The following is a 23,541-nucleotide window of genomic DNA, read 5'->3' as shown; positions in this document are numbered from 1 at the left end:
CTGTGGTTAAGAAGGCATACTGTGTATTGGCCTTCATCAACCATGGGATTGAGTTCAAGAGCCGAGTGGTAATGTTGCAGCTATATAGGACACTGGTCAGACCCTACTTGGAGTACTGTGCTCAGTTCTGTTTGCCTCACTATAGGAAGGATGTGGAAACCATAGAAAGGGTGCAGAGGAGATTTACAAGGATGTTGCCTGGATTGGGGAGCATGCCTTATGAGAATAGGTTGAGTGAACTCAGCCTTTTTTCCTTGGAGCATTGAAGGATGAGAGGTGACCTGATAGAGGTGTATAAGATGATGAGAGGCATTGATCGTGTGGATAGTCAGAGGCTTTTTTCCTGGGCTGAAATGGCTAGCACGAGAGGGCACAGTTTTAAGGTGCTTGGAAGTAGGTACAGAGGAGATGTCAGGGGTAAGTTTTTTATGCAGAGAGTGGTGACTGTGTGGAATGAGCTGCCAGTGACGATTGTGGAGGTGGACACAATAGGGTCTTTTAAGAGACTCCTGGACAGGTATATCTAGCTCAGAAAGGTATATGGGTAACCCTAGGTAATTTCTCAGGAAAGGACATGTTCAGCACAGTGTTGTGGGCCGAAGGGCCTGTATTGTGCTGTAGGTATTCTGTATTCTAAATTCGATTTTTTTTTGTTGTGAAATGGAAGGCTGCCTTTTCTCATTTTAAACTTGTTCTTAAAATGTTGTTTTTAAATTCTGAGGACAAAGAAAGATCCGTTTAAGACAATGCTGGGAAGTTGGGAGTTGATTGTAGGGGAGTAATAGGAGGGAACAGGTAAAAAAACGATGGGGCTGAGGAATAGAAGGGTTTTATACAAAGGGAAGAGTGTGTTTAGACAGTGCAATGGGAATTGATTGGGGCTGATTCAAGGTTCCTACTTAATCACACCCACACATGCCAGTACAGATTTATTCTTTTTCAGATATGCTTTCATTATTATTCTTACAGTTCATTTCACAGACTGCAGAATTTAAAATGATGATGACACATAATTATCACATTACATGAAACTTATCAAACTTAGTGGATTTACAGAAAAAAATACATCAGGCAGTTTTATGGATCCTGTTGTTACTTTAATGAAAACACTTCATCCTGCATGATCTTGGGCACTAAGCAGGCATGAACCTGGTTAGTATTTGAGCAGGAAGAGTACCTGAGAATGCTCAAGTTTAGTTTGACTAGGGAAGAGACGGCTGTCCCCAGGCTATTCCATCCAATGCTTTCAGGTATCTTAGCAGTTCCAATGGCCTTGGGATCTACTTGGGCTTGGAATTCTGTGTTACAAATAGTACTTACTTCATTTAGTTATTCTTCACTATGTTTCAGAAACTAATGATCAATATATCAACATTTTTCTGTTATGTTGGCTGTTGACCGTTGCAACAATTTGGCTGGAAAACTCACGTTGTATTTCTTTGACAGCCTCTAGGAATAATGACATATCTGCATCACCCAAAACACAACCAGGAAAAGAAGACAGACTAAGCACTGAAAGGTAAAACAGGTATTTTTTATGGTTTAAACAATTAAAACAAAGAATGCCAAATTGTCTTTTTGTATATCTTGTATTTTAAAAGTAGTCTTGCAGTATAAACTATAAAGTATTCCAGTAAAAAGCAAAATGATCCTGCTGCTCTAACCTTTAAGCATTGAAAAGATCTTCATACTAGATTTGTCAACAAATTAGCCACTAAGATGGATAAAATGACATTTAAAAATTATTTACTTCTAGTGATGTGCACAATTAATGCCTGAAAAGGTCTTAATCAGGAACTGTAAAATGATGCATTTCAATTTACCAGGATAGTGATCTTTAATTTTTACTCTGAGGAATAATTGGCTGGGAGAAGAGAAAAAAATGTTAGTGGCTGGAATACCTTCCCATATCTTTGAAGAATTTCATGTGATAAATCAGTAAAAGAGATTTATCTTCGATACATCGGTGAAGATGGTCTAATTCGATGGATTATTCCATTGTCCTTCTCCAGATACTTCTCATTTTGTTACTCGTAGCACTCTATGTTCTGTGCCACTCAATACAGTTACTCAGTGAATTTACATTCAGTGTCTATTAGGACAGGAGTTGAACCCAGTGTTGTCTTTTACTACTGTAGACCATCTACTTCACAATTCAACACATTGTGCATTCAGAGATGCTCTTCTGCACACCACTCTTGTAACATGTGGTTATTGAGTTGTTGTTGCCTTCCTATCAGCTTGAATCAGTCTGGTCGTTCTCTTCTGACTGCTCTCATTAACAAGGTGCTTTTGCCCACAGCACTGCTACTTATTGGATGTCTTTTTTTTTGTTTTTCACACCATTCTATGTAAACTCTAGAAACTGCTGTGCATAATAATCCCAGGAGATAAGCAGTTTGTGAGATACTCAAACCACCCCATCTGGCACCAACGTTCATTCCATGGTTAAAGTCAAGTAGATCACATTTCTTCCCCATTCTGATGTTTGGTCTGGACAGCAACTCTTCTTCTTCTTCTTCTTCTACTACTACTACTACTACTACTACTACTAGTTGTCCTCCTCCCTCCTCCCTCCCCCTCCCTCTCCTTTCCCCCTCCCCCCTCCTCCTTCTCCCTCCACAGGATGTATAATTAATTATAGAACTTCAAGGAACTCAAATTCTCAAATACAACCTAGTCTCACGTATAAACTGAATGATAGACTCTTCAATCAGATGTTGATTCTCTTGATGGCCAAACACGATTGAATGGAAAACCAAAATAAATTTAAGCCAAATAGCCTCTTGAACAGCATGCTTCTTTCAATTTTGTATCAATTACATCTCAGCAAAACATGCTGGACTGTCTCTGGACTACCACAGTCACATAATCCAGTAGGATGTTTTCCTATTATCTTTAAATAATAGTTTAGCTCACAATGCCCCAACCTAAGTCTTGTAAATTTCACCATATCTCTGCAACTTAAAAAGTAACAGTCTGAGACCTTTTTAACTAGTGGGTGACTAGAAAAATAATGCCTGCCCCTTAATTCATTTTTCCAATCCTCCTGCCACTTCTTCGCTATACCTTTTTTAATCCTACTTCTCAGTTCTGCTCTGCCTAGGGGAACTCTAATTTCTACTTGCCTGCTCTGTAAGGAAGACTTTGCAATGCCATCCACAATTTCATTTCCCTCCACCCCAGCATGCCCAGGTATCCATGAAAACCTAACTGCACAACCCATCTTCCCTACTCTAAGAGAACACTAAGAGAATCTCAATATCTATGTCAGGACGAGCTTTTGATTTACTCCCTTTTATAGACTCTAAGACAGCAGCAGAATCCAAACAGATGATAAACCTACGTGGTCGAGAGTCTTCTATCCACCATAAGGCCCAGAGAATTGCTAATAATTCTGTTGCAAAGACAAAGCAACTGAACCTCTTAACCATGTCTGCGTACTTTTATGCATTGAGTTGCCGCCGCATGATTGGTTGATTAGATATTTCCATTAACGGGTAGGTGTACCTTATAAAGTAGCCACAAAATGTAGTACTATCACCGAAATGTATAGATTTTCCTACCAAGAATGTGTTAACAAGTTCATCCTTAATAAAGAAAATATACTTTAGAATTAACTGTTGGATTTTATTTTTGGAAGCAATGTGCAAGAAGGAGATAATGAGAAGATGCGACATCACCAAGAAATAGAGCTGGAAAAGAAATTGGAAAACCAAGCAACCAAAGACAAAGAATTAAACCAAGTTAAGGGATATGAAAATAAAAATTTGAGAGAATTACAGAAAAAATTCAATGTATGTATGTGCGGCTTAATAAAATACATGTTGGTGCTGAACAGTTTATTGTAGTTTGGATGTAAGCAGACATGATCATTGTCTTGCTTTCACTTTTAAATGATTTAATGTTGCAGGAACAGTATTTAATTCTATGAACTTAATCCTTCTACTCACCATATTGTATCTCATTATTCAACACAAGTATATTGGTAAATGAAAAATAGTCAGATCTATAAATAAGAGCATAACTTTTCAGATGTTTAATTGTGAATACTTACCTTCTGCTTATAAATGTTTCCTTGGTGGATATTGGTTTCTGTCCTAGAGACTGTGGGTTCAAATAAAACTTCAAAAAAAGGAACAGAGTAGGGCAGGCAAGCCCTCTGAGCCTGCATAAACTGATTCCCTTTCCCTCCTGTTTGTGTATGAACGTCTCCACATTTTGTTTTAGACCATAAGACAAAGGAGCAGAAGTCGGCCATTCGGCCCATCGAGTCTGCTCCGCCATTTTATCATGAGCTGATCCATTCTCCCATTTAGTCCCACTCCCCCGCCTTCTCACCATAACCTTTGATGCCCTAGCCACTCAGATACCTATCAATCTCTGCCTTAAATACACCCAAATGACTTGGCCTCCACTGCCGCCCGTGGCAACAAATTCCACAGATTCACCACCCTCTGGCTGAGAAGAAATTTCTTCGCATCTGTGTTCTGAATGGGCACCCTTCAATCCTTAAGTCATGCCCTCTTGTACTAGACTCCCCCATCATGGGAAACAACTTTGCCACATCCACTCTGTCCATGCTTTGGCTTTTTATATTCCCACTTGACATTTCTCCTCTTCCTCAACCCCTAAGTAACAATGTTTAGTGCTCTAGACAATAGAAAAGCTTATCTGTTAAGATCTCTTAGTTCCTTTTCAATTTCTGATTTTTTTTCTCTCTGTCTTTGGATTCTGATTTCAGTCAAAAATGTAGGGAGTATTCTTGACAATTAGTGAAGCTTATCTGAAATATTAGTGTTCCTATGAGGATTGGATGTAAGTTTCAAAGATTGTGATGCATGTGCATGAAAGTAATACAAGATGGTAGGATTAGTTATGGATTGAACTAGATAAATGAAACCATGGAATTAATTGCCTTCTTAGCTCTAAACTTGCATTGGTTTGCCTTTGTTCCATATATCTATGCACTTACAATTGTTTGCTTCTGATGGTTTTATTTTTGTAACTCTGGTATTTAAGCGTGTGTACATTTTGGCCTGAAATTTGTGGTTCAGTGAATCCAAAACTTATTACATTCAAAAGTGCAGAGTAGATCTTGTTAATTCGATTAGAATATACAGTATGTGCCAGGAAATCACCGAATACCAGTATAAAGCTTAGTCAACATTGCATTGCTCTGAAATGCTTCAAAACAGATAACGAATTCTTCTTTTGCTTCAACTGTTATCATTATGTCATTTTTGTATTTTGTTATATTACTTGTGTTTAGCTTACAGGTTCAGAGGTTCCAATGTATAAAGTCCAAATACAAGAGTATTTAAAAGGAGGGAAATTGAATCTCAAAGTGAAACCCGGTGAAGTGGTGGAAATTATACGGATGATTGACTGTCCTGCTGGGAAGTGGTTGGCTAAAACCCAGGATGGGAATTGTATGTGAATCACTCATTCTTTAAAAAATACTAACTTTTGTTTACCAATTCTTTCTTTTCCATTTTCTGTGGATTTGCAGACTAGAGTATTTCTAGATCATAACAGATGTCACTTTTAAAGTACATTGGTTGTGGAGTAATACAAGATTGTAAACTCATTACAGTCCTAGTCAAATACATTAAATCACATGACCATTGGGCATGCCAACAGTTAATCCAGTCCCTGTAAATTCAGATCATTGATGTTTGACTTAGCTCTAACTTAGCTCTTATGCTTTCAAACCAAGCCAAACAAGTAAGCAAGAAGAAAGGATCTTTGCTGATTTAGCTCACCTTGGAGAATACCACAGTTAGCCTCTGCACAGCTGCTTTGAGGAAGGAGGGTATTAACCAGGGTTTCCAGCCTGGACAATAATCGGAAAGTGCAGATGTGTAATTGTCAGGCAAGAGGCATACTTATGAAAACAAACAAAAAAAATCACATGCTGAAAATATGAAATAAAGACAGATTATCCTGGATGAACAGCAGGTCAGGCAGCATCTGTGGAAGAAGGAACAGGTACTTTTCTAGTCTGTGACGCTTCAACAGTACTGGGGAGAAAGAAGGTTAACTTTAATTTTTCAGTGGCTTAGTTGTTTCACAAGTGTTTTTCAGTCTTGCATGAAGAATTGCCACCTGGAGATGGCTAGAATTAATCTGCATGACAGGATAGACACAAAAACATAATGTGTCAGAGGACATTGTCAGTGAGAATGGAGTAGTATTCACAGGAAAGTTTGTATCAGAATTGTTCTCCAGGAAAATTCAGCGCTCAAGAAGGAAAATAATTGGATAAAGTACAAAGTGGATCAGAGGGAAATGTTTCTGAGGAAGAACAAATGTATACCATTCCTTACTGAGCTGCAATGTTTTTGTTCTCTTTGATTTGTGGCCTCAATGATTGGTTGCTGTTTCAGGTTCTTTAGTTCTTTGCATTGGTTGTAAGCATTTTCATATTACCCTATTGAACGTAGAAACCCAAGCCCAACAATCCGTTGGAAAATGTGTTCTATACTCTCTCTATTTTTACAGTAAATATACTTTAAACTTTTTTATGAACTTAAATGAGTTTTGATTAAATTCTAAAGTAGCATTAACACTTTATCAACGTTTTCTCAAAGCTGTTTCATCTGGTATGCGTTTTATTTAAAAATTCTACCTCTTTGAGGTTTCCACTCAAAATGTATTTTCTTTTCCAGATGGCTATATCCAGATTGGTGCTGTAAAAATGAATAATGCTGAAATGAAAGAAATTAGTAATAGAATGTCAAAATCTCTACAGATGGTTGAGGAGATATACGATGATGTAGACCTGCCTGATATGCAAGTATAACTTTTTTCAGCTAAGTATTTGTTTAGACAGTTAATCAGTAAATAACATTAGTTGCCATGAGCTGCTTTACTAGAATGGCAATACCACATAATAAGCTTTTTGATCTGACGTTTCAGTAGCAAGTTAAAAAGCTGTGGGAGGAGAATAGTTCCCAGAAGGAGTCTGATGTATTTTTACACTCCATGAGAAAAAAGAATAAGAAAGATCTGTTGCTCACCCCATATAGCTGTGAACTGCCCTGCTTTACTGCTTTGCCCTGGTGTAAATGAATTCAACAGCAGCAACATTCAACAAGGTCTATAGCATCATGACAAAGCAGCCTTCTTGACTGGTATTGCAGTCACTTTGCACAGCGGCTGCAGGCTGTACAACCTATGAAATGGACTGCAGTTACTTACCCAGGCTACATAGATGGCACCTACTAAACTTGTGAACTTGACTGCCAAGAAGGACAAAGGCAGCAGATGCTAGGGAATATCTTTGCCTGGCTGTTTCCCAAGTTGCATACCATTATGGCTTAGAAATGTATCACACTAGCTCCCAATCTCCCAATCCTGGAGCATCCTCCCCATCAACATTGTGGGAGAACTTATGATGAAGCTACTCTAGCAGTTCAAGGATAATTAGGGATAGTCAAGAAATAATACCATTGACAGCAATGTCCAGATTCAAAAAGATCAATATAAGTTTAGAACCCTGACTTATCACACTCCTAACTTGAGTCTTGTAAATTGTGGAAAGGCTGTGGGAATTTGGGAGGTGAATCCTTAATTATAGGATATCCAGTGTCTGAGCTGCTCCTGTTGCTTCAATAATTGTGCATCCGATCCAGTCAAAAATAAGCCAGAGAATTTTGTTAGAGTAACAGCTGCAGGATCCCAAGCTGATCATAAAGTCTGCAGTAATGTTTGCCCCTCTTCACTTGTAGATAACCTTGTCTGTCACAAAGACTTTGAGGCAAAGAACATATTGAAGGGATTTTTATGCAATGGAGTCAAAACACCACAACATGCAGATAAATACTAAGACTCTGGTTTTCAATCCAAGGAAAACCAGATTTACAAGATTTACGAGGATGTTGCCTGGATTGGGGAGCATGCCTTATGAGAATAGGTTGAGTGAACTCAGCCTTTTCTCCTTGGAGCGATGGAGGATGAGGGGTGACCTGATAGAGGTGTATAAGATGATGAGAGGCATTGATTGTGTGGATAGTCAGAGGCTTTTTCCCAGGGCTGAAATGGCTGCCACAAGAGGACACAGGTTTAAGGTGCTGGGAAGTAGGAATAGAGGAGATGTCAGGGGTAAGTCTTTTACTCAGAGAGTGGTGAGTGCGTGGAATGGGCTACCGGCAACAGTGGTGGAGGCGGATACGATAGGGTCTTTTAAGAGACTTTTAGATAGGTACATGGAGCTTAGTAAAATAGAGGGCTATAGGTAAGCCTAGTAATTTCTAAGGTAGGGGCATGTTCAGTACAACTCTGTGGGCCGAAGGGCCTGTATTGTACTGTAGGTTTTCTATGTTTCTAATCACTACCCTCACCAATTTCCCTCTCACACCTCTTCTGAATTCCATGTATGTAACCTGAAAAAGCCATTGACTTTGTGCTAAGGCGAAAACATTAATTTCTGAATATATGATACAGTAATTTCTACTTTCATTTCATATGATCCACTGTACAATTACAACAGTGCAATTACTTTGCAGTGATGGCTTCTCCCTTGTGTTGGTTCTTAAGTTCTCGGATGAAGAATATTTCTTTCCTCCTTAGCTTGGATTTATTGGTGCAGGTTCTTTGGACCATTGATACTTACGTTAAGTTTATACATCACATTGTGTAATTATCAGTTCCATTATTTATTTAGTACTGTAGGCAGTTCCCTGATACTATCAAACGTTACTTTAAATATGGTGCCTTTTCTCTAAAATAGTAAATCAATATTTTATTTTCTGAGATTTAAGTTATTAAGTTATAAACTGTAAACATTTAATTGCATTTAGTCATTTAAATTGCCATAAGATCAACATATTTAACTTTTTTCTCTGCATTTAAAGTAAACTCTATGAAGGGATTTTGAGATGTGGTTTACAAATCGTATGCTTTATTAACTGGGATAATTTTTTTTGCAGGACTACTGAACATTCTATTAAAATGTTCAATAGCATTGGTAAGTATTTGCTTATCATTGTGTTACATTGACTTCTCTTGTTAATGATGCTTTATGCTCGATGTTGTTTTATTTTGTATTTTATATCTAGTCTAAGTTTGGTTCATAAGGCACAATGATTTAATAACATAGAATTTAAATAGTATCTTCAACTGTTTTAACTCGTGAATCCCTGATTACCTCATTATGTGATGCTCCCACGTTTCATAACACATCCATGTAGCAGAAAATTCCTTTTCCTGTAAATAACTTGCTCCTTTTGTAAGCTGATGGTAGATTTCTTATATTTATGATCTTTGCCTAGTCTTGAGTGGGAATATTTTCTACCTGGCCTGTATATTGGACTTCCTAAAGTCTCTAATGGTACAGAAATAACCCCCATCTCCAAGAATTATCTATATGATTCTTAAATGTCCAGAAAACAACACCAGCAATGTGCTTAATTATAGCTATCTCTATGGTTTTGCCATCTATGCATTTTTCTTTTTGATTGATCGCACAAAAGCCATTTAAGACATTCATTTAAAGTTTGGAGAAAATGAAAAAAGTACAAACTATATAATACAGATTTAAACGCAAACTGGATATTTAACCTGAAAATAGATTTTAAAATAAAGTTTGTTCTCTGTAATTTTTCCATTGAAACACATGGAGATAGGTCTTATCACAATTGTTTTGACAGCTTTCTCCTGCATTAGTACTGGGGAATTAACATGTTTGTGTCTGCTGTTGGTTTCCAAAGCATTTTTTCAATATCATGAACAATTAACCTTCTGGCTCGTACAAACGCTTTGAAATTCTACTTGGATCATTGTTGCTCCTATATTACAAGTGTGGAACAACATAGCACTGATTGGGGAAAATCATTGGTTTGATTATCTAGCTATGAAGTGTTTTAGTTATAATGTCCCCATTCATCATTTGATTTCTGGTTAGGCTGCCCCTTCAAATATTTGCGGATATTTGCCTACAAATATCAAAAATATGGAGCAATCATATTTATAGTCATCAAGGGAACTCCTTCCATTGGAAACATTGCTCAGAAGTTAATAATATGATACAGGTGACTTTATTAACAGAGGATTGAGGTGTAAGTTTTGACTTAGTCATGATATAATGATTAATAATATTGATGGGTTGTAGACAGTGTAGAAGGCTGTCATGGGTTGCAGGGCTGGTCAGAGAAGTGACAGATGGAATTCAATCTGAAAAAGTGTGAAGTGATGGACTTTGGAAGTTTGAACTTGAAGGTGGAACACAAGGCTGATGGCGGGATTTGTAGCAATGTGGAGGAACAGAGGAATCTTGGGGTCCCTCAAAGTTACTGTGCAAGTTGGTAGGATGGTTATGAAGGCATATGATGTATTGGCCTTCATTAGTTGGGGAACTAAATTCAGGAGCTGTGGGGTAATGTTACATTGAGGGGGGGAGGGAACGTCGACTCAGACCATGAGAAGCCTGCATCGGGCATTTTCATGTCTTACAAGGTGCCACTCCTCGCACAGACCAGAGCAATGTGTAGTTAAGTGCCTTGCTCAAGTGCACAAACAAGCTGCCACAGCTGAGCCTCGTACTAGCGACCTTGAGATAACTAGACGAACGCCTTAACCACTTGGCCATGTGTCCAACACAATGTTACAGTAATGTTACTGTTCTATGTAACTCTGGTTAGACCACACTTGAGGTATTGTGTTCAGTTCTGTTTGCATCATTATAGGAAGGATGTGGAAGTTTTAGAGGGAGGGAGTAAAGTTTTACCAGGTTGCTGTCCGGAGTTGAGAGGATGTCTTATGAGGGAAGATTGAGTAAGCTATGGCATTTTTCTTTGGAGTGAAGGATGAAAGACTATTTGGTAGAGGTGTATAAGATCATGAGGGGCATAGTTAAGAGTGTTCAACCACTGCGTTTTCCCAGGGCGACAATGACAACACCAGGGGATATCCATTTAAGGTGATTTTAAGGAGGATATTAAAGAAGATGTCAAGTAGTTTTTTTTTTACATAGAATGCGGTAGGTACCTGGAATGCATTGCCAGGAGAACTGGAAGGCTGATACAACAGTGTCATTAAAGTGACTCTTAGATAGGCACGTGGATATAAGAAACAAATGAAAGATTATAGGTCACATAGTAGGGAAGGATTAAATTAAGTGTGAAGTAGGTTTATATTGATTAGCACAGCTTCATGGGCTGAAGGGCCCATACTGTGCTGGTCGATTCTGTGCTGTATGTTCTAACATTCAACTTGCATTTTAATGTAATGTTTTATATCATGAAATCTTCAGAATTTGTATTGAAAAGCGAATGCAATGATTTGTTTTAAACTGCAAATTTTCTTTTCATAAATAAATTTAGAACGTGAACCATGCCATGAAACAACGGATACTAAAAATGAACGTGAGAAAAGCAGGTCAGTGGTGATGGTTCAGGAGACTGGAGAACAATAAGTATAAACAGATGCATTGATAAAATTGTCTTAAGAACATGTTTCTCGTGTAAAATTTCAAGTAATAACACAAGTAATTGCATTTTATTCTACGGCAAGTTTTCCATGTCCTACCTCCCTCAGGAAATACTTTCTTTAACAGAGAATAATGTATAGTAAATATTTCATGTTCAATTTAGTGTAAAGTATTATGTTTTCATGTCTGTCATTGTACAGACATATTCAGAGCAAAAGGATAGAAAGGGACAAAGTTGGTCCTCTTGCAGATCTGTGTGGTCATCTATGCATGGAGCTAAAAGAGATGGGGAGATATCAAATGGATTTTTTTGCATTGTATTTACTTTGGAGATGGGCACAGAGTCTATAGAACTGAGGTAAAACAGTCGTGCAGTGATGGACTGTATCAGGATTACAGAAGAGGAGGTGCTTGTTGTCTTGAAGCCTGACGTGGTATCTCTTTGGACTTTGTTGAGGCTAGTGCAGAAATTCTAGGGGCCCTCGAGAGGCATTCGAAACATCCTTGGCCACGAGTGAGGAAACAGAGGATTGGAGGATAGCTAATGTTTTTCCTTTAGTCAAGAAAGGCTCTAAAGAATAAGCCTGAAGTCAGTAATGGGTAACCTATTGGAAAGTATTCTAGGGACAAGATACATAAGTATTTGGATAGACAAGACCTGAGTAGAGGTAGCCAACATCAGTTTGTCATGATGGGTTGTGTCGAACCAATCTTATAGAGCATTTTTGAGGAGGTTACCAGGAAAGTTGATAAAGGAAAGGCAGTGGTGTTCTCTATGTTGTTGTGTGAATGAAATCGCTGGTAAATACAAAGCAGCATTATTATTTGACAAAACAAGGTGCAGTAGACAACATATGGAGACGCTTTTGATGGAAAGGTCTGCTGGCCCATGTAGGGCTCGCTATTTTAAGAGCTAAACACAAAGGACAATTCCATATTTACGACAATTCTTTTCTTTTGAAACGACATACAAACTTCACACCTCCTGATTCGCATCCATACCACAGATGCCAGTATCGTCTGGAGTGGGATTCACAGCTTTTAGGAATCCATTGTTCGGAGTTAAATCCAGAATACATATTCAAAGGCAGAGGACTGGTAGCCAAAGCCATCTGCTAAATGTAAATGACCTAAACCCAGAAATCATTCTAACACTCTACATGGACTTTGCAAGACCTTTGACAAAATACTGTGTGGGAGGCTGGTCCAGAAGGTTCAGTCACTTGGCACTCAAGATGAACTAGTAAATTTGACTCCGCATTGGCTTTACGGGAGAAGCCAGGAAGTGGTAGTAGATGGTTGCCTCTCTGACTGGAGGCCTGTGACTAGTGGTGTGCCGCCGGTAACAGTGCTGTGTCCATTGTTTGGCATCTAGATCAGGGGACCCCAACCTTTTTTGCACTGAGGACTGATTTAATATTGATAATATTCTTGCGGACTGGCCGACCCGGGGGGGGGGGTAGGGTTGCCAACGGACAAGAGTAACCATCAAATACATTGTGTTTACCCCGGGAAGACTACCATGACCACGAAGCCTTGCACGGGCACCTGTGTGCGCATGCGTGTACGTGCCGTTTTTTTTCTACAAGTCGTTTCTGGCGATTCTGCTCGGGGTGGTGGGGTGTTAATCACGACTGGAATATAGGTGATGTCAACTATAACTAATACACTCAATTTCATTTCTAAAAGGGTTTATCTAACAAATTTAATATTAAACACAGCGCATATTTTCCTCGCATGAATATAGTGATAAGTCAATTATAAGTCACTTATAAGTCAAAAGCATCATAACATTTTAAGTAACATTTGGATATTAAACACACAGCACAAATTTTCCCCGTATGAACATATAAAATCATTGCAACACACCAATATCGCTGAATCAGTGGGAGCCCTGGGCTTGTTTCCCTGTAACAAGACGGTCCCATCGAGGGGTGATGGGAGACAGCGATACTCGAATGGGTTCCTTATGTCCAGTCTATTCCGCAATTTAGTTTTTGTTGTATTCATTGCAGAAAACCCTTCTTCGCAGAGATATGATGTTGGAAATGGAAGCAACGCTTTCAGTACTTTCATGGCTATCTCAGGATATTCAGCCTTGACTTTGATCCAGAATGCCGGCAGAGATGTTATGTCAAACATACTTTTCAGCCCACCGTCACTTGCAAGCTCGAGAAGTTGATCTTTTTCCTGCGCTGACATGGATGACGCGTGGGTAATGACCGCGCATGCATTCCAGTTCAACAGTGGGCGTGACAGGGTATGAGAAAAGGTGCAGCTGACTCATATCGCCAAATCATATCATTTCCTCGTGGCCCGGTGGTTGGGGACCACTGAGCTAGATTAATGATTTGAATGATAATGTGGTAAACCGGAACAGTAAATTTGCAGATAACAACAAAATTGGGGGCATAGACAATGAGGAAGGCTATCAAATGTTATAATGGGAACTGGATTAGCTGAAAAAATGGGGTGAAAAATGTCAGATGGAATTTTACACAGAGATGTTGCATGTTGTGAGGACAATCAGGGTAGGACTTGCCACAGTGAATGGTAAGATACTGAGGAGTGTGGTAGAACAAAGGGATCTGGGAATACAGATCCATAATTCCTTGGAAGTGGCATTATGGTAAATAGAGTCATAAAGAGAACTTTTGGCACATTGACCTTCATAAATCAAAGTATTGAGAACAGGAGTTGTAATGTTATATTGAAGTTGTACAAAATGTTGGTGAGGCCTAATTTGGAGTATTGTGTGCAGTTCTGGTCACTTACCTACAAGAAAAATATCAATAAGACTGAAAGAGTACGGAGAAAATTTGCAAGAATGTTGTTGGGACTTGATCTGAGATATAAGGAAAGGTCGAATAGGTTAGAACTTTATTCCCTGGAGCATAGGGGAATGAGGGTTCTTTTGACAGAGGCATACAAAATTATGAGGGCTATGTGTAGGGTAATGCAAACAGGCTTTTACCACGGAGGTTGGGTGAGACTAGACTGGAAGTTATGGGTTAAGGGTGAAAGGGGAAATATTTATGGGGGACATGAAAGGGAACTACTTCACTCAGAAGGTGGTGTGAGTGTGGAATGAGCTGCCAGCGGAAGTGGTGGATGTGAGTTTGATTGCAGCATTTAAGAGAAATTTTATGAATGCATGGATGGGTGTGGTATGGAGTGCTCTGGTGCAGGTGTGACAGGGCAGAATAGTTCGGCACAGACTAGATGGGCTGAAGGGGCTGTTTCTGTACTGTAACGCTCCATGACTCTATTGTTTAAATGTACATGGTTTTTGGTTTTCTTCCTTCTGGTATTTTCCGATTGAGCAGATTAGATCCCCATTGTAGACCACATTTGATTTTTTTTTTGATTAAATTCAGTGGAGTGAAATAGAATGAGACTGAAAACTCCTTAGACGAGTAAGTAATCTACTGTGCCAAGGCATCTCAATCCCTGAGAGGAAAATTAAAGCTTCAATTAATTTGTGTTTTATTAGGGAAATTAACTTTGTTCAGCAAAGTATCTTCTCAGTAGGGGCGAAGAACATTTTTCAGAGATTGTTTACCAAGTCAGATAATTAGGTGAAGCACACATTCCATTTTGGCTTCTTTACTCTTTTTGAAAAGAAATATTTTCCTTGAGTTCACATTCTTGAATGTTCCATTGATACATAGGCAGGGAGGAGAGTTGATGAACAAATATCATATGAGCACTGTCCAAAGATCGTGTCTGAACTGCAACGTCTGCCTTGCAATATTTTGCTTTTATTTCAGATTTCCAGTATTTGTAGCTTTACCTTAAACAGCAAGTCTTTTAATCCTTGTTCTATTGAAATAGTTCTCCTTTGGTTTGAGTTACTATGTGGAAAAAAAATCACCGTATAAATTAAAATACATTACTAAAGAAAATCTATGCAAAATTTATACTTCAATGTGAAAGTCTCTTTACATTTGTATTAATTTAAAATACTGGGAAAGGGAGGTGGCAAACATGGAGATAACGTGCACTCCTGAGATTCCAGGCAATTTAGGGCCAGTACTGAAAAAATAATGAGATTAGAGAGTTAGTTTGTAAAGTAGGCCAGGGAAAAGGTGGGTGAAAGAGGGGAAATTAAGGAATTTGAAGAGTAGATTAGGGCAGTAGTAATTAAATGGCAAAGATATGATAGCACCAGTAAAAATGCAATGTGTAAGGAACATGGTTGTGGCAAAGTCAGAATTATTACCAGCAATTCCCCCCATCAATTTAAAATAAAAACATGAATTCATCATGTTTTTGGGAAACAAACAGATGTGGGGGAAAAGCAGCATCTCCCAGGGGCTTCCCATTTTAATTCCACTTCACATTCCCATTCTGACATGTCAGTCCATGGCCTCCTCTGCTATCACAATGAGGCCACCCTCAGGTTGGAGAAGCAACATCTTGTATTCCATCTGGCTAGCCTCTAACCCAATGACATGGCGTCACAGGTAGATAGGGTCGTAAAGAGAGCTTTTGGTACATTGGCCTTTATTAATCAAAGTATTGAGTGTAAGAGCTGGAATGTTATGATGAGGTTGTATAAGGCATTGGTGAGGCCGAATCTGGAGTATTGTGTTCAGTTTTGGTCACCAAATTACAGGAAGGATATAAATAAGGTTGAAAGAGTGCAGAGAAGGTTTACAAGGATGTTGCCAGGACTTGAGAAACTCAGTTACAGAGAAAGGTTGAACAGGTTAGGACTTTATTCCCTGGAGCATAGAAGAATGAGGGGAGATTTGATAGAGGTATATAAAATTATGATGGGTATAGATAGAGTGAATGCAAGCAGGCTTTTTCCACTGAGGCAAGGGGAGAAAAAAAACAGAGGACATGGGTTAAGGGTGAGGGGGGGAAAGTTTAAAGGGAACATTAGGGGGGGTTTCTTCACACAGAGAGTGGTGGGAGTATGGAATGAGCTGCCAGACGAGGTGGTAAATGCGGGTTCTTTTTTAACATTTAAGAATAAATTGGACAGATACATGGATGGGAGGTGTATGGAGGGATATGGTCCGTGTGCAGGTCAGTGGGACTAGGCAGAAAAAAATGGTTCGGCCAAGCCAAGAAGGGCCAAAAGGCCTGTTTCTGTGCTGTAGTTTCTATGGTTCTATGAACATCGATTTCTCAAACTTCCGTTATTGCCCCCACTCCCTCTCCTTCACCGTTCTCCATTCCTGTTTCCCTCTCTCACCTTATCTCCTCCCCCTTCCCCTTCTTACATGATTTTCTACCCTGTCCTATCAGATTCCACCTTCTCCAACCCTTTTTCTTTTTCGCCAATCAACTTCCCAGATCTTTACCTCACTGCCTTCTCTTCTCCCAGTTTCACCCATCACCTACCATCTTGTACTTTTTCCTCCTCTCGCCCCATCTTCTTACTCTGACTTCTCCTCTTTCTTTCCAGTTTGGATGAAGGGTCTCGGCCTGAAACATGGACTGTTTGCTCTTTTCCATTGCTGTCTGGCCTGCTGAGTTCCTCCAGCATTTTGCGTGTGTTGCTTTGAATTTCCAGCATCTGCAGGTTTTTTCTTGTATGTAAAACAGATGTGGTCCATGTAGGGGAGCGTTCAGGATAAGCAATGTTGATTTGAAAACATTTCAGTATCTTTAGTATTCTATTAATTTATATTTTTTAGATACAGTGCAAATACGATAGATCTACTGGCTAAAATATTACACATAGGAAAAGAAAAGACAAAAAAGGGCCATGAAAGGTAAAACATTTATAGAAAAATAATACTATTTGTCTAGATTTTGTAAAAATGATGCACTGACAACTTAGAATTGATTCTATCGGTGAAATGTATTACCTTTTCATTTGTTTGTCATTTTTTATTCGATAGCAGTCCTTCGCAGCAATCTGAATGTGGTAAGATTTAAATTTTCTAATACTTTCTCTGTTAAAGTTTTATTTTGGTTTTGTGATGTAATAGCTTGTAATGAAAATCAAAATCATTCAGTTCATGGTATTGATTATTCAATGTAGGAGCTGGTTTTCTTTTTTGAAAAAAATCTACTGCCTTTTATTTATTTTTTGTTAGAAATAATTGTTGATTGGATATCAGCTATATACTGGAGTACTGGATTGGATATCAGCTAGAACCATATCCAGAAGATGTCTTTTCAGCAGGCTGATCAAATTTGTTCACTAGTATAAGAAGTACTAGGAAACAAACATTAACATTATTTTTTTGATAAGGACATACAAGCTGAGACACAGTCGATACTGTCGAGTGAATTGGTAACTCCAGTCAAAAGTGAGCGTGAAACTTAAGACACACAGATTCATCTATAAATGGCAAAGGCTTGCGTTATCATTGGGGTGAATCATGCTTATTTTGCTGGTGGTTAACCTGTCAAATCAGGAACTTTCTGGTTATCTCTTACTGCAGACAATGGGAGCAAATATATTGCATCAGGGAGGCCTTGAAACTGATGCAAACATTGGGGGCTGACACTAATGAAAAAATGCAAGGGTAGAGAAGTTGCAGAGAATTCCACAATAAATCAAGTCTTGTTGTTCTCTAAGGAAGTTTTATCAGCAAAAAGTAAAAATGTAATTTGCATGCAGAATCAGTTTCATTGACTGCAAGTATGAATCTGGTTTGTATTCTGTGTTTATTGAAAGTCATTGACTTGCATTGAATATGGAAAGTAATTCATTCTTTAATATGACTATTACTGGTATGTAGTAAATTTAAAATATAAATCCCAAAACAGAGATGATGCTGGAGAACTAGGTTTATTTACATTGCTTTCTATGTCATATTTGTAACAGGATTGGCATCAAATGCTTATGATGATGTCATAAGCGAGGCAATGACATCTATTGACAGGTACCTGCCAATATGAATCTTATTACTTTAAAGGCAAATCAAATTGAAATCCTTATTCAGAATTTGTAAATGTACTTATGCAAATTGTATGCAAACAGTTATCAACAATTTTACATTATTTGTGCTCTGAAACATTAAAAATAATCAAGGATAAATTGGAGAGCACTTGAAAACTAGTGGGATATCATTGTTAAAGTTAAAGTGTAGTTTAACTGAACCTATATATCACATCAGTTTAATGCTTGTGAAAGTTCTCTTCATTCAGCTGGAGCTAATTTGTCTGTTCACTGGTTAGACGTATTAACAGTCAATAAAGGATGAGAAGTATATTGTATCTGCAGGGAGAGTGAGGAAGAGCTCAAACCTTATGATATCTTTAAAACATTTAGTTAACTTGTACAAATGGTCAAGGTCAGAACATGCAGTGCACCACAAATGGGGAAGACACAGACCTCAAGGAATATGTCCCATCTGTCACTGACTACATCTGTAAGTGCATAGACGATGCTGGTACCTAAAGAACGGTCAACTCCCAGCCTAGCCAGAAGACCTGGCTCCACTCCCTACTAAATGCCCAGGACACTGCTCCCAAGTCTGGAGACAGAACAGCTTTCAGAGCAACCAAGAGAAACCTCATCATAGGCATCAAGAGAGCAAAGACTGCCTATGCACTAAAAATTCAGGAACAACTGTCCAATAATGATCCATGGTGTATGTGGCTGGGCATCAAGGGCATTACTGATTATGCAAGGAGAAACAGCATCATTTAAACCAGTGATGCCTCCCTCCTTGATGCTCTAAACAGCTTTTATAGACACTTCAAAGTTGCTGGTGAACACAGCAGGCCAGGCAGCAACTGTAGGAAGAGGTATAGTCGACGTTTCGGTCCGAGACCCTTCGTCAGGACTAACTGAAGGAAAAGCTAGTAAGAGATTACTAGCTCTTCCTTCAGTTAGTTCTGATGAAGGGTCTCGGCCCGAAACGTCGACTGTACCTCTTCCTAGAGATGCTGCCTGACCTGCTGCGTTCACCAGCAACTTTTATGTGTGTTACTTGAATTTCCAGCATCTGCGGGATTCCTGGTGTTTACGTTTATACACATTTCGAGGGATGCAAAATAATCCCAGCAATGAAAGCTACCCCCTCCCCAACCAGATGAACAACCATTGTCTGTAACAGCAAAAGACGTGAGAAGGACCCTACAGAGAATCACCCCCATAAGGTGGCTGGGTCAGACAAAATCCCAGGCCAAATACTCAGGCAGTGTGCACATCAGCTCACTGATACTAAAAAGACAAGTTACTGCAGGAGCCACTAATTCTGAGGCTGTGTCTCAATTGGGCTGAAATGTTTGAAAATGATAGTCTCCTTATTTGTACTAATTTCCAAATTGCACTATCCCCAAACTGTCTCCTCATGAAATTCTTGGATTCCACATCTCATTCTCTTATCACATACAGTTATACTTGTGCTTCTTTCCTCTTAAATTCCCAGGAGGTGCAACCTGGCCAGGTTTGGAAAACATCAAACTATCAGTGATGATGCAGACTCACCACTGGCACTCAGTCTCACCCAGGCATCTGTCTTGGACAGGGGCTCTGCAAATGGCAAAACACTGGGCACATCATGTCTTGTAACAAATGGCTGTATTGTCAAGCAAAGATAGGACTTGCACCAAGAGTTGATCATTTTTTAGTTGAATATAATTAATTTGCTCTCTTTTGGTAAAAGGACATTCAGACAAAGCATCTGTAGAATTGTACCTCAGCAAGAAATACTTGCAGGATAGTTGAGAGAATTGATGATAAACCATCTCAAATTATCGTGCATCATGAATGTGGTTCCCAAACAAACAGTGGGTTTCTTAACACATTTATAAATCCTTAGTGCATTGGAAATGAATAAAATGAAAAGGAGATGATTGTTTTTCTGCAGAATACACACTTCCTGATTTAAATATATTATCATGTAATGCTTTGAGATCTGAGGAACAATAACATTGTCATAAATTTATCTGATTTAGAATAAAGTTGAGTCAGTTCTTATAAAGCTGCATCTGTTCTTTCCAGTTACTACTCATTTTGGAAATCACAAAAATTAGCAGTTCATTGTATTTTTTTTAATTACAGCACAGTCTACAAATCTGTAAATTAAATAAAACTTCCTGTTTATTTCCTTTTATTTCTGATCATGGCTAACACAATCAAACCTTCAGAAGATCTCAGATCCATTCTGCTGATAACGGTGAGTCAAAAACACTCTGCAGAATGACATCTCCAAGGATTTAAGTTGTAGCACCACAGAACAAAGGAGTGGCCATAAAATATAGCTTTCCCCTCCCAGTCATTTTTGATAAGCAGCAGAGTGCTAGAAGAGTGAAGACTGAAGTGGCTGTTGTCAGAAATTAAACAATGGATACAGAAGATGGAGCACATTAATGGAGCTCCTTTTGATGTGGAGAAATAATTGCAAAGATGTACCTTTGGCCAAAATAATACCAGAAATTATGAGGTGATAGACAGAAAATGGCTACCATGAATACGGGTGTTACAGCAAATCTGAGAAGGGAGATGAAAGGTTGGGAAACTAATTCAATATTACAGCTTCTTGTCCATTAAACTAAACACTATGTTTGGCATAAGCCGAACATTGCACATCATCAAAAACATGCCATCCCTACTGTGAAGCATGGTGGTGGCTGCATCATGCTGTGGGTGTCAGGATATCTCACTGCAGCAGGCCCTGGAAGGCTTGTGAAGGTAGAGGGTAAAATGAATGCAGCAAAGTACAGGGAAATCCTGGTGTAGTCTGCAAGAGAACTGTGAATTGGGAAAAGATTTGTTTTCCAGCAAAACAATGACCCCAAGCGTAAAGCCAAAGCTACACAGGAATGGCTTAAAAACAGCAAAGTTAATGTCCTGGAGTGGCCAGGTCAGAGTCCACACCTCAATCCAATTGAGAATTTGTGGCTGAACTTGAAGAGGGCTGTTCACTCATGATCCCCATGCAATCTGACAGAGCTTGAGCAGTTTTGTAAAGAAGAATGAGGAAAAATTTCAGTGTGCAAAGCTGATAGAGACCTATCCACACAGAATGAAGGCTGCAATTGCTGCCAAAGGTGCATCTAATAAATACTGACTTGAAGAAGGGCAATACTTATGCAATCAATTATTTTGTGTTTTATATTGTTAATTAGTTTAGATCACTTCGTAGAGATCTGCTTTTACTTTGACTTGAAAGTGCTTTTCTGTTGATTGGTGTCAAAAATAGCCAAATTAAATCCACTGTGATTCAAAGTTATAAAACACAAAAACCTTCCGGGGGTGGGGGGGGGGGGGGTGAGGTGGATTAATACTTTTTATAGGCACTGTAATGCCAACATTCTGTTTCTCAATCTGAGTTTTCCTGTTGGACTTGTTTGTTTTAGAAGCACTCCATGAAGAAATGTATGATGATGTGGAACCGGTTCGCTCGGAGTAAGTGCTTATTATGCAGTTATTTCTTCATCGATTTGCGTTCTTCACACTATAAAGAGATTCTAGGTGATACTCTTGGAAAATATCCCTGCTGCTTTTTCTCATCATTAAAATGGTATATTGGCTTTGCACGCATGGCCAATATTTATTGTTCTTAAAAAATGGCGGTGAAACTCCTTCCTGAACCATTTGTAGCAGTTTGTTGTAAATGAGTGAATTATGGCCATTTCTGAGGCTATATGGACCAGATGTGTTCTCCCAACTTTTTCAAAGTTTTATTGTCACTATTACTACTATGACTTTATTCCATAAATGTAAATTCTGTAGCTGCTATGATGGTATACAAACCCTTGCCTTTGGATTACTAGTCCATTAACAGAATTACTATAACATCATTACCCTATGGGGAAACCTTCATCAGCAGAAAAGAGGCTTGACTTTTCTTTATATAAGAGTAACAAAACCTATCTTGGTTGGCCATTCTCGTATAGAAGGCAAAATTTTAAATTCCTATCCAAAGGTCAATGCTGAAAAGTTGATTTTGGTGAGAATAAGATTGAGCATTGCTGATGTGCCCACTACTACAACCAGACACCATCTACAGCAGAGTTCATTGTACAGCAGAGTTCATCTACAGCAGAGTTCAATTCAAAGATTCAAGATTCAAAAAACTTTATTGTCATTCTAACCGTACATCAGCTCTGCAGGGCAGAATGAGACAGTGTTTCTCAGGGGCAGTGCAATCATAACATAACAAATGCAACATTAAATAATAAACATAACAATAAATAGTAAAACACAACAGCCACATGTCAGTTAAAATTAAGTTATAAGTGTTCAGTGCAAGTTAAAAGTGTCCAAAGCAGAGTCAGGTGGAGCAGCTATTTAGCAGTCTGTCTGCCTGTGGGAGGAAGCTGTCTAGTAGCCTTGTGGTTTTAGTTTTGATGCTCCTGTAACGTTTGCCTCAGTGTTCAGTTCAGTGTTATCTCCATCTCCCTAGCACTATAAAAAGAGACCAAATAAAAGAATTGGAAACGTTGTCCAAGAAAGAGATTGGTGATGGAGGAAACGAGAAGAAAATAAAGAAAATAAATAAGTCACTGGATCATCTCAGGTATTTCTCAAGCTTTGTTGCATTTCACTCAATTTATTGTTACTTTCTCATGTCTTCTCCCTTTGAGTGTCCTTTTTGCTTTTAAATGATTCTCAAGAGGTGGGGAATGCTGCCAGTTGTTCTCCATTCCCTGTTATCTTTGAGAGAATGTTGAAAGACTGCAGTTGGAGTGGTGAGGTACAGTATTGCTGCTGATTAGGAAGTTTCAGAATTTTGACCCAGTGATGATGAAAAATTGGCAACAAGTGATGTCATTGACGGCTACTTGCAGATGAACATAGTGTTTGCATGTGCCAGCTTTGAATTTATTTGTTTTCCAAGATGGGAACATTGCTGACAAGGTCAGCATTTATCGCCCTTCCACGAGAAGTTTGTAATGAGCCTCTTCCCTGAACTTCTGCAGTTGTTCTGAAGAAACATCTCCCATCGTTCTGATAGACAGCTGCAAAATGATCAAATGTAGTTCCAAATCAGGAGGAGGACAACCTGGAAGTGGTCATCTTTCTTCTCTCTCTGTTCTTCAATCAATCTCTTTTGGTCTATATAAAAAGTGAGAATACAGGATAATTTATATTAATTCAGCCTATGAGGTTCACAAATCTGACATTAGCTTAAGAATTTCTTTAATTTGGCTTCAGCGAAAGATGAATAACTTCTCCATCAGAGTTT

The 23,541-nt window shown here is 38.7% G+C and overlaps 1 protein-coding gene across 6 annotated transcripts in view; it reads left to right on the top strand.

Annotated features, from left to right (window-relative positions):
* LOC134354854 (FYN-binding protein 2) overlaps positions 1-23,541 on the top strand; it is a 90,772-nt gene that overhangs the window by 39,829 nt on the left and 27,402 nt on the right. For 3 of the 6 annotated variants that reach the window (XR_010019903.1, XM_063064243.1, XM_063064244.1), the window contains exons 3-14: positions 1,447-1,519; positions 3,644-3,797; positions 5,273-5,432; positions 6,672-6,795; positions 8,934-8,971; positions 11,325-11,379; positions 17,083-17,160; positions 17,290-17,315; positions 18,225-18,282; positions 20,498-20,526; positions 21,710-21,758; positions 22,759-22,872. Coding sequence is in view for 5 of the 6 variants with exons in the window: in XM_063064243.1 (XP_062920313.1) it covers positions 1,447-1,519; positions 3,644-3,797; positions 5,273-5,432; positions 6,672-6,795; positions 8,934-8,971; positions 11,325-11,379; positions 17,083-17,160; positions 17,290-17,315; positions 18,225-18,282; positions 20,498-20,526; positions 21,710-21,758; positions 22,759-22,872 (958 nt within the window). In the remaining variant the exon portion in view is untranslated. The remainder of the gene's footprint in view (positions 1-1,446; positions 1,520-3,643; positions 3,798-5,272; positions 5,433-6,671; positions 6,796-8,933; positions 8,972-11,324; positions 11,380-17,082; positions 17,161-17,289; positions 17,316-18,224; positions 18,283-20,497; positions 20,527-21,709; positions 21,759-22,758; positions 22,873-23,541) is intronic. The other 3 variants (XM_063064247.1, XM_063064245.1, XM_063064246.1) reach the window with 3 other exon arrangements.

Source organism: Mobula hypostoma, chromosome 12 (genome assembly GCF_963921235.1).
Source record: "Mobula hypostoma chromosome 12, sMobHyp1.1, whole genome shotgun sequence".
Taxonomy (NCBI): Eukaryota; Metazoa; Chordata; class Chondrichthyes; order Myliobatiformes; family Myliobatidae; genus Mobula; species Mobula hypostoma.
Note: the sequence above shows the minus strand (reverse complement) of the source record. Positions and strands in the feature narration are given on the sequence as shown.